Genomic DNA, 11,997 nt, shown 5'->3' on the forward strand with positions numbered 1-11,997 from the left:
GAGACAAAAGTTCGAACTTTTGACAGCGCCAGTGTGAGAATTATATATGCTTTGTAAGCATCGCAATTGGTCTTGTCTGCTGAGTCATTGAGTCACCATAATTTACATCCATCCAAATGTTCTGTCGGACCGGAATTGAGGATTCAACCTTTTGGAGAAGTTTAATTAAATAATATCACTTAATCAATGTGGACACTATATAAATATATGAAGTTTCCAGTGCAAATTGTATTGAGCCCTTCTTGATCTTCTCACCATCTTTCATTTCTCTTTAATTTTCTTGCTTAATTGGTTCAGCTATGGAGTTGGGCAGCGCTCTCCAGTTTCTTGACAACACCACCATTCTTGTCACCGGCGCCGCCGGCTTTCTTGCAAAAAGTAGTACACTAAGCTACCCGCCGCCGGGAACCCACCCATATTAATTATAATATATTTCTTGGATTTTTTTTTAAAAAAAATATGTTTTAGTTTGTTGTTTATTTTGAAATGTGTATATATGCAGTTTTTTTGGAGAAAATACTCAGGGTTCAGCCAAATGTGAAGAAGCTCTACCTTCTACTAAGAGCAGCAGACACAGAGGCAGCTTTACAACGTTTCAACACTGAGGTACATGCAACCATGCTTCTCACACCTAACCAAATAAACTTCATTTTAGTTATTTTTATTTGTAGTTCCGGCAAGGGAATTTTTATTTTATATAAAAAGTAGTATATATATAGGTTCAAATGAGGATAGGGCTTCCCATGCGACACTGCAGATTCTATCATTAAGTATGCATAAATGCACCACACAGTGTTTGAAAATGCACCACACAAATGCATCCACCTAGTGCATTTCTGAACACTTTATGATGCATTTATGCATACCTAATGGTGAGTGACCACATCACACGAAAAGTCATGTTTATACAGAAACCAGACCCTATATACACATACACTCACACACACTCTCTCTGTGTAAGAGCTAATTAATTAATATTTTCTTATCAAATAGTATAAAATTTGATATAAATAGTGTTACACAATAAACTAGAGAATTATTTATATTATGAGTACATTGGATCTATAATCTATGATAAGATTTAATTTTATGTACACTTCGATTTTCTAGGTGCAATAATAATAATAATAATAATAATAATAATAATAATAATAATAATAATAATAATTTATTGTATGAACCATGCATATTGAATTGATTTTTTGTTCAGATTATTGGGAAGGAAATATTCCAAATCCTGAAAGAGAAGTGTGGGAATTCCGTAATTTCAGAGAAGGTAACAGTTGTAGCTGGCGACGTTTCGTATGAGAATTTAGGGGTTAAGGATTCCCATTTGCTGACTCGAATGTTGAGTGAAGTAGATGCTGTCGTTAATCTAGCTGCAACCACTAAGTTTGATGAAAGGTATTTTCTACCAACCCTATTTTTATTTTTTATACATCCTTTTATTCATAAATAAACTAAATAAATAAATAAATAAATATATATATATATATGTACACACACAGTGGCGGAGCCACAATGGGGGCAGTGGGGGCTGCTACTCCATATAAACTGAATATATATTAAACATACCAACAATTAAGCAAAGTTAGGTTTGATTGAGATGGTTAAGCTGTTATTTGACCTTATAATTTGAGTGAAAGGTCAGTAGTTCGAATCTTAGAGTTGTTTTTTTGTGAGGTTTAGTTACCTTCCATTTGTACTGATGTAGTTGTTTAATAGTTATGTTAATTACTAAGGACGAATACATTTGCTAAAAAATCGTTAATGTTAATTGGTATAGTTGTTTATTTGGAATAATTATTTAATGTTAGTTAGCATATTGTTGTTTAACAATTTTATTCGTATTTGAACATTTTTTAATTCATTTAACTTTTGCATTTTCGCCCCCACTCAACGTAAATCCTGGCTCCGCCACTATATATATATATATATATATATATATATATATATATATATATATATATATATATATATATGTCAACTTAAATGCGACCATACCTTAACGTGCGGTCGGTGCAGCCACACCATTTGGTATGTAAAAACGCATCAATTGTGTTAGAAAACATACAACAATGAAATGCAGCAATGCACCATAAAATGCACCACACACCTAAAAAAATACACCATACCTTCTCACACCTAATTGTGCGTTTTCGAACACTGTGTAGTGCGTTCATACATACCTAATAGTGCATTTTGTGGTGATGCGTACTTAATGGTGCGTTTTTTGGTACATTAATGCATTTTTTTGTTATGCGTTTCTAACATTATTGATGCGTGTTTGCATAATATATATATACGAGTATATAATAAATTTTATTAAACAATAACCTTCTTCTGACAATGTTTGCAGATACGATGTGGCACTGGGAGTTAACACCATGGGACCTAAGCACGTATTAAACTTTGCCAAAAAATGCCCTAAATTACGAATTCTTCTTCATGTATCTACTGGTTAGTTCTAATTTACCTTCTAAGCAAATTCCCTCCTAATTTCACCTCCTTGACATGGCACTATTTAATTAAATACATTAATCTTTTATTAAAAATTTTGGGCCGGGGGTCTGTCAATTCTTGGCACCCGATAATTACAAGGCATGTTAGGAGGTGAAAAATTAGAAGAGATAGAAAGCATTTTTCTTTTCAATTTTACGCAGGTTGTCACGAAATAATCAACTAAAATTGTATGTACGAGCATTTTATATTTTACGAAAAAGCCTATAAGCGTTATCCGAAAATGTACTATGGGTGAAACTCACATTGTAATCTACCACCCTGGTCTGTATATAATCACAAAAAGGTAAATCAGTCTAGATTGTCCATAGTTGACCGGTTCAAACCAAGAATAAAAAAAAAACTAGTTCTTGTCAATACCTTCTCAGTCAAACCTATCACATAGCGTCTTTCTAGTGTGGTCACTGTTGGAAATTATGAAATTTTTGACTACCTGAAAGTGATCTTAAATCAAGTCGAAAGCCTTGTTCCGACCACTTTTGGTATCCGGAAAAACCTTTATCCACTACTGGAAATTATAGAATTTCCGACCACCTAAAAGTGATCTTAAATCAAGTTGAAAGCAAAAAGTGGTCGGAAATAGCAACAAAGGTTTTTCCGGATACCAAAAGTGGTCGGAACAAGACTTTCGACTTGATTTAAGATCACTTTCAGGTGGTCGGAAATTTCATAATTTCCAGCAGTGATCGCTATTTCCGACCACTTTTTGCTTTCGATTTGATTTAAGATCACTTTCAGGTGGTCGGAAATTGCATAATTTCTAGCAGTGGGTTTATCTCTCTTGTATGGTTTGTGTACTATTACACATGAGCAGAATTTACTTAGTGTAGACCTCGAGTAGTGGTTGTGGATCTCACTCGTCACACCAAAAAAGAAAAAAAAAAAATGCTTTGGGAGGAGTTTCGAGTGGGTGAAACATGATTTTCGTACTTGCACGGTTATGAGTTTGATTTCCACACATGGTCTTTCTAGTGCGGTGTAGCTAAACTAAAAAATAAAATAAAATAGAAACAAAAGAAAAAAGTCTTAGAGGATTTGGTGGTTAAGTTATGGGTGATTTTCTTATTAGTGTGATCTTGTTCACCAAATTGCAACCATCATTCTATGTTTCTTATATAAGCTAAGGTTCTTAATTGGAAAGTGATTTATGAGTAATTTGTAGTTGTAACGCTCGAGTCTTTCATGGGCAAGAAATGTGACCAACAAATGTCAACGGGATCCAATAATAAAATATAATAAATAATTACACCTCCATAATAACATATAACGGTTAATTAACATATAATTAAATAATTTATTTGTAATCTTATTTTCATCATATTATATATGTCAACCATTTTGAGTTGTTAATTTTTTTTTTTTGAATGCTAATGATTCTATTATAATTTAGTATCTGTTCATAACTACTTTCTCAACCTAATGAAGCAAAAAAGAGCCAATAACGCCTCTTAATTTTTTTTGAGTTATAAATCTAATTTTCTTCCCTTAATTGTTCTTGAGTTATAATATACTCCATCTATTTTAATTTTACAAATATGATCCTTTAATCATTAAAAAAAGTCATAAATTTAGTCAATCAAATAATTGAGATGTTAAACTTGGGTTGTATGAGAAAATAAAGAATGGATTAGAGTTATTAATATGCCCTCATAAGGTTCTAGATACAAATGAAATTTGACATCTCAGTTCGGTAAATGGTTGAATTTACAACTCGATCATTTATCAATTAAAGGATCATATTTATAAAAAATTGAAATCGAAAATCAAACTTATAATTTTAGAACAATTGAGGATAAAAAGTGTGATTTTCCTTTATTATATTATTGATATGTTTATCTGTATATGAATTGAATTACAATTGTAGTTTCAATTTTTTTTTAAAAAAAGATGTAATATATATATATATATATATATATATATATATATATATATATCACTACTGGAAATTCTGAAATTTCCGACCACCTGAAAGTGATCTTAAATCAAGTTGAAAGTCTTGTTCCGCCCACTTTTGGTATCCGGAAAAACCTTTGTTGCTATTTCCGACCACTTTTTGGACTTTTTGGTATCAACTTAATTTAAGATCATTTTCAGGTGGTCGGAAATTTCAGAATTTCCAGTAGTGTATATATATATATATATATATATATATATATATATATATATATATATATATATATATATATATATATATATATATATATATATATATATATATATATATATATATATATATATATATATATATATATATATATACTAGTCTTTTCTATGCGTGATGCGCAAAAACATATGCCCAATATTTTTTTTTTTTTTTAAAAACTAACAAATTCCTACTAGGACTATGTGGTCTAATGGTATCCAGGTTGGACTTTCATTTGGAAGGTTGTGATTTCGAGCTTCAGTGGAGGCGTTATTGGCTCTTTGTACTTCAGTAGGTTGAGAAAATAATAAAAAAGATAACGGAAGTTATAACGGTAGGGGTATTTTTGTCCAAAAAATTATATAGTACAACTCTAAAAGCACAATGTACAAAATGATTAGCATTAAAAACATGGACATAAATGAGGGATATAACTTTGATTGAGACTTATTATGTTTTTAGATATATATATATATATATATATATATATATATATATACATATATATATATATATATATATACAGTCATCATTTAAGTTATTAACATAGTGAATATATAATTTTTCAGCATATGTATCTGGTATAAAGGAAGGGTTAATAGCAGAGAGCCCATACAAAATGGGAGAGGCACTAAATGGGAAATCTGGTCTTGACATTGATGAAGAGAAGAGGGTGATGGAAGAAGCATTAAGAGATCTAACTCGTGACAATGCTTCACAAGAATCCATCACCTCAGCCATGAAAGATTTGGGAATTCAAAGGTACTTCAAATCTCTTATGTTATACCTAACTAAAGTTTAATTTGCCACATTTCAAACAAAAAAAAAATATATAGTTTAATTTACCAAGTAGCTTGTAGCTCAATGATACCTTTGTGATTTTTTCAAATGTGAGATCACAATTTTTTCTTTGTGCTTCAATATGTAGAGAAAGTATGTATGGACAGATATTACATTATAATAGTGTCAATAGGACTCAAAAAATGAAGAATGATTTGATCTATCTTATGATTAAAAATGTTATTTAAATGTTGTGAAAGGGCAAGGATGTATGGGTGGCCAAACACATATGTATTCACAAAAGCCTTGGGAGAGATGGTTTTGGGGGAGTTTAAAGAAGATTTGCCAGTTGTTATTATACGTCCAACCATTATTACTGGCACATACAAAGAGCCTTTCCCTGGATGGGTTGAAGGGATCAGGTACACACTTCTATAGATTAACTTTAATTCATTTTTTAATAAGAAAGGAGTCAAATAATTTCTTATACTTTAAAATTTTGAATTTTAAAATATTACAATAATTTCATCAATTTTTTATTTTTGTGTATATGTGACCAATAACCGAATATCCACCTATAATAACTGTAATAAGTGAGGAAAATGGGAGATCGGCAATCAGTCATCAATCACCTACTTCTTCTTCATTGGAGAAGGTAGGTAATAACATGCCCGTGACTTCTCCAAAGAAGAAGGTGATCAGCAACCGTTTGTCGATGGCCCCGACCCTGACCTTCATTCTACTTCTTCGAAGGCAATCGGCCACCGTACCATTTCTTTTATGACGGCTGATTTTCATCACCAGAGCCCTAATTACTGGTTATTACTAGCGAATAATTGATTTTTTGGTTAAGATAGGGCACAAAAATGACAAGTTGATGCTTATAAGTTATAATTATATCTTTTAAAAATTTATAAACTCAATTTTATTATTATTTTTTATATAAAGTTTAAGCACTTATTTGATCATTTTCCTTTTTCTGTTTAATTCTTAGATTGTGCATGCATGTTTACCTAACACCTTTCTATAATCAGCTAATGCTATCATCTAGTCAAATCCACTAACTCAATCAGCTAACAGCTATTTACCAAACATCTCCATTATCTTTGTGCGCTATACATGTGCAGAACAATTGATAGCTTGGGACTTGGTTATGGTAAAGGAAAACTAACATGCTTCCTTGGTGATCCTAAAACCATTACAGATGTGGTAAGTAGTATTACACGCCGAATCGAATGATACATTTTATCTGTTCTTAATTAAAAGTTTGAACTAATAGTAACCGGGATTCTACATATTTTAGATTCCAGCTGATATGGTGGTGAACGTGATGATAGTAGCAATGGTGGCTCACGCCGATGAACGAGGCAGCGGTGAGAGCATATACCACGTGGGATCGTCGGTGTCGAACCCGATCGAGTTCTCGCGCATCCAAGACTTCGGCTACCGTTACTTCACACGGCACCCATGGATCGGAAAAGATGGAAAGGCGGTGAGAGTTGGGAAGGTGACTGTGTTAAGCAGTATGGCTAGTTTTCAACGATACATGACCATCCGTTACTTGCTCCCTTTGAAGGTATGTAACAACTTTTTTGATGAATATTTTTAAACTTAAATTAGTATTGTTATTGTTTATGCATTTTATTATTTTTATAGTGTTGTATGATGTTAGACTAGTAAAAGTACTTAGGGAATTTAGGATTTAATTTGAATAATGGTGACAATGAAATTAGAATATTATTTGTTAGAATATTAGTTTAGTATATTAGAATACTAGTAATTCACCCGCGCGATGCACAGGAAAAAATTATGTTATTATAAATATAAATAAAAATAGAAAAAGTAAAATATTTTAAATTATTTAATATAATAATATTTTTGAGCTTCCACTGGTCAAGTATTTATTATTTTTATAGAATACAAAATTACAATTAAAATTAAAATTAATATTAAAATTATAATTTTGTATGGTTAATATAATCTCTAATTATGACATTATGTGCATATTCAAATAAACTTATAGAGAGAATTTACATAATTACATTGTTTTATTCTTAATTGTATTTCATCTATATTATAATTTTCACAATACGAATAATAACTAAGATAATTACATTTGGAAAGCAAATTTCAAATTTTGTATGTGTAAATTTAAACTCTAATTGAGCACATTTTTTATATGATTATATAATATATATAGCTATTTTATTTTTCAAAAGTTTTTTTATATGATTATATAATATATAGCTATTTTATTTTTTAAATGTTGTGCTTTTTTTTTTTTTTTATATAATAAAAGATGTTGTGGCATTAATTGTAACATTAATTATTTCCCAAACCATATAGCTTTATTATATAATAAAGGATTACTATATGTTAGATAATAGAGACTTAAAAAATTAGAATGTATTTGCAAAAAAAAAAAATAAAAATGATAGGCTTGCCCACCCAGCTATGGGCCTTTAAGGGAGCAAGTCGGGCCAATCAAATCTAGGCCCACTAAGTAGCAAGCCTTAAAATTGGCAAATTATGCTGTGGAAACGTGCCTACTTTGTAAAGCGGGCATGATTTCAGATTCATAATTTAAATACTGTAATTTATAAATTTTTTATAAAAAAAATATTTTTCACTTGTCGTTAACAGCTTTTTTCTTTTCGCAATCACATTGTTTCGTCTTCAGTAAGAATCGACAGTGTAGAAATTATGAATCTACAATATAGAAATTATGAATCTACAGTATTAGGTTTGTGAACATGTGATAGAGCTATATGTTCATAATTTTTTTATATTCCCAATTGTTGAACTCTGTATTCACAAATTACAGAACTATATGTTCATAATTTGATAACTATATAGTTTAGAAATTATGAATCTGCATTATAGAAATTATGAATCTGCAGTATAGAAATTATGAATCTACTGTATTTAAATTATGAATCTACGGTATAGAAATTATGAATCTACTGTATTTAAATTATGAATCTACGATATAGAAATTATGAATTTACAGTTTAAAAATTATGAATCTACAGTATAGAAATTATGAATCATGAACCGTGCCTACCTTGCAAGGTAGGCATGGTTCCACAGCATAACGTTCCCTTAAAATTCTATATAAGTTCACATAAAATAACTAAGAATGAAAATCACTAAACGTTAGAAGCTCAGTGGAGGCGATATTGACTCTTTGTGTTTCAATAGGTTGAGGAAGTAGTTATGAACAGATACTGCATTGTTATAGAGTCGGCAGTACTCAAAAAAAAAAAAAAAAAAGAATTAGAGGCTATAATTTTAAGTCTAGCATCAATTTTAAATGGAGTAAAAGACATTTTTTGTCCTAGACTTATAGTGGCACGGACAATTTTAGTCCTTCATAAAAAATTTAGACAATTTATGGACACACTTATTGTGGCAAAGACAATTTTGGTCCTCCGTCTGCATTTCCGTTAGAAGACTGTTTGAGAGAAAGGTATTTGCGTCATTTCATGATTTTTGTTCCACTTTATTCCATCTATGCGTTATTCCATCTTATAGACTTTTACACCGCCTACATTTTCCCCTCTTCCGCCCTAGACGATTCGTCGGACCACCACCTCCTCCCTCACTCCGCCGAGACCACCTCTTCCCCTGCCGACAACTACTTCTTCAACCCCCACTCCTCCACCAACTTCACCCACGACCTTTGCGTCCCAGTAAGTACTCTCTGCGATGAAACACACAAGAGTTTGAAAAACGATGTGGATCTTCTTGACGACGGCGATGGTGGAGGCGGAGCCGGAAAGGTGTCGGCAGCGGAGGGCAATGTTTTCAAACAGAGGGACCATAGCTAGGAATGAAGCACCTCCACGTATTATTCTTATTGCTGCTCTGAATCCTTATCAGAACCGATGGACTATAAAGGCCAGGGTAACTGCAAAAGGAGAACTTAGACACTACAATAGTGCCCGAGGTGATGGTAAAGTATTCTCTTTTGATCTTCTTGATTCAGATGGTGGGGAAATAAGGGTAACATGCTTTAATGCAGTGGCTGGCCAATTTTACAACCAGATTGAACCAAATAAAGTATATTTGATTTCAAAAGGTAATGTGATTATCGATACATTCTTCAATTCCAGATTCAGGATCATACTGGCTTGAGTTGGGTAACTGCATTCTAGGAATGTGGTGAGGAGATCATGGGAATGCCTGCGAAAGATTTGCATTACATGAAAAATGAAGAACAAGATGACGAGAAATTTCAAGAAGTTATGCGAAATGTTCTTTTTAAGAAGTATATTTTCAAATTGAAGGTCAAAGAGGAAATGTTCAGTGATGAGGTGCGTGTAAAGTCTACTGCAGTAAAAGTGGAGAAGGTTAATCCCCAATCAGAGACCAACATGATTGATAAGCTCAAAGCAGAGGAATTGAGGGTGTGTTTGGTTGGTGGGTTTTGCACATAGGAATGGGTATGAAAGTGATTGTTGTTGTTTGGTTGATAGGTTTTTAGAACACTACTATGGGTTTCGAATACCCCATTAATTGAAAAATCCATACCCAAATAAAATAAGGGTTTCATTCCCTTATTCATTCTCAAGCACTACTATTAGTAACCATTCCCATTCCACCCTACTACCAAACATGTTAAATACTTTCACCAAAACTCATTACCATTACCAAGTATTTGATACCCATTCCAATTCCGATTCCTATGTGCGAACCAAACACACCCTGAATTCTGTTGCTCCAAATGCTAAGAATGTAGCTCCAAGCTCAGGACTGAACAATACTGCATTTGGAAGTGGACTTAGAGAAGCGGGGTAATGTTATGAATTATGGCAGCAGTGATGGAACTATTGGAAGCAGAGTGCAGACAAGTCAAGCCGGTCCATATGGGAATCGATATGGTGGTTCTGGGCAAGCACCGGCTAGTTCCCACATGTGCACAAACTGTAACAGTTGTGGTGGTATGGGACATAACTCTGTGAACTGTCCTAATGTCACGAGGAATCAAGGTCAGGCATATGGAGGCGGTGGCTTCAAGAGTAGAGTAGGTTCTGGGACAAGTGCCGGTGGTGGTGCTTCTGAATTAAATGTTTCTGGTGACAACTATTAGTATAGAAGTTCTAAGATAGAAGAAGAATATGCAAAGTGGGTGTGTGGCAATACCCTCCTCTTTGCAATGAAGAACAAAACTGAAAAGATGGAATAAAGAGGAGGAGATATCATGAAATGACGTAAATACTCCTTTCTTAAACAGTCATGTAACGGAAATGCAGACGGAGGACCAAAATTGTCTTATGGAGGACTAAAATTGTCCGTGTCACTATAAGTCTAGGACCAAAAATGTCTTTTTACTCATTTTAAATGTTTGAATTAGGCTAACTTTAAAGCATCTAAGGGATACATATTGAATGCTCTCTTACATATTTATAGGTGTTGAAAGCCCATCTTAACAATCACTTAGCAAATTAAGTTTTCGTATAGACCATGTAAACCTTTTGATTTAGTGTTCCGACGCCATTTTATTATTATTTTTTTCCCTCAAGACACGTAAACGTAAACACATTAATGCATGCAAACTACCTTAAATTAGCTTTTGACATTGATAATAAATATGTTTTAATATGTAGGGTTTGGGAATAGTCAATACAGCATTTTGCAAGTATTTCCAGACAACATACAATGAGATGAACCTCAAAATCAAGTTTCTAATGAGGCTTGTAGACCTTTATGGACCATACTTATTCTTCAAGGGGGTGTAAGTACTTAATTAATTCCTTCTTTATTTTACATTAATTTATTCAATAAAATAATCGCAACTATATTCCTATCACCCCAAACGTCTCTTTTGAGTTTAATGTAAAATTTTGATAAACTTATTATATAAGCTAGACTTGTTTGGTAGCTAACTTTGAGTTGTGTACACAGATTTGATGACATGAACACAGAAAAGCTGTGGAGAGCAGCAAAAAGAGGAGGCATTGAAACTGATATCTTCTATTTTGATCCAAAAGTCATCAATTGGGATGATTATTTCCTGAAAGATCACATTCCTGGAGTTATAAAGCGCAATTACAAGTAATTAATTAATTAATGAAGCTGCATAAATATTGTTTAATTTCAGAAACTTGAAATTATGGGCTAATTAACTTTATTATGGGAGGGACATAATCATAGATTTTATAAATCTCTGTCTGTCGTCCAAGAATGAAGTTAGCAGAAAGTAATCCAGCTGCATTCCGTTATTTTAGACAATCTTAAAACGTGTTATGATCAGTGAATGGAGATATTGATGTTCAATTCCATTATCATCAGTTTTTAATTTGTTGTATTCTCCTGGATTAATTCACAATTAAATGGATTGTTTGTGCATTTTTTTTTTTTTTGAATGCGTTTGTGCATTTAGTATAAGTTACATTTTTATTTTTTGGATTGATGGGGAAGGGCCGGGAGATCCTAAGAGCGCGTTTGGTGGTTAGGAAATTAAAGTTTAAACTTTCCAGGGAACTTAAAAGGTAGAAATAAATTATTTTTACGTAGTCACGTTTGGTGCAATATTTGACTTAAGAAAGTTC

At 32.4% G+C, this 11,997-nt stretch overlaps 1 protein-coding gene across 2 annotated transcripts; it reads left to right on the forward strand.

The window, feature by feature from the left end:
- Positions 1-233: 233 nt before the first annotated feature.
- Positions 234-11,794, forward strand: LOC109173947 (fatty acyl-CoA reductase 3-like). Of its 2 annotated transcripts, XM_019323269.1 has the most exons (10): positions 234-378; positions 503-606; positions 1,211-1,404; positions 2,360-2,460; positions 5,233-5,425; positions 5,704-5,865; positions 6,571-6,652; positions 6,747-7,019; positions 11,053-11,180; positions 11,351-11,794. In XM_019323269.1, the coding sequence occupies exons 1-10, from the start codon at positions 300-302 to the stop codon at positions 11,502-11,504; spliced, it is 1,470 nt and encodes a 489-aa protein (XP_019178814.1). In that variant the 5' UTR covers positions 234-299; the 3' UTR covers positions 11,505-11,794. The 2 variants fall into 2 exon arrangements, with proteins under 2 accessions (XP_019178814.1, XP_019178815.1); XM_019323270.1 differs by lacking the exon at positions 11,053-11,180 and having other exon boundaries at positions 11,351-11,452.
- The last annotated feature ends 203 nt before the right edge of the window (positions 11,795-11,997 follow it).

This window comes from Ipomoea nil, unplaced genomic scaffold (assembly GCF_001879475.1).
Source record: "Ipomoea nil cultivar Tokyo-kokei standard unplaced genomic scaffold, Asagao_1.1 scaffold0510, whole genome shotgun sequence".
In the NCBI taxonomy this organism is placed as follows: domain Eukaryota; kingdom Viridiplantae; phylum Streptophyta; class Magnoliopsida; order Solanales; family Convolvulaceae; genus Ipomoea; species Ipomoea nil.

Excerpts from the sequence above, each read along its gene's own strand:
- LOC109173947 (XM_019323269.1), top strand. The coding sequence starts at position 300 with ATGGAGTTGGGCAGCGCTCTCCAGTTTCTTGACAACACCACCATTCTT. Across the intron at positions 1,405-2,359 it reads ACCACTAAGTTTGATGAAAG|ATACGATGTGGCACTGGGAG; the intron begins GTATTTTCTACC and ends CAATGTTTGCAG. Across the intron at positions 6,653-6,746 it reads CTAAAACCATTACAGATGTG|ATTCCAGCTGATATGGTGGT; the intron begins GTAAGTAGTATT and ends TACATATTTTAG.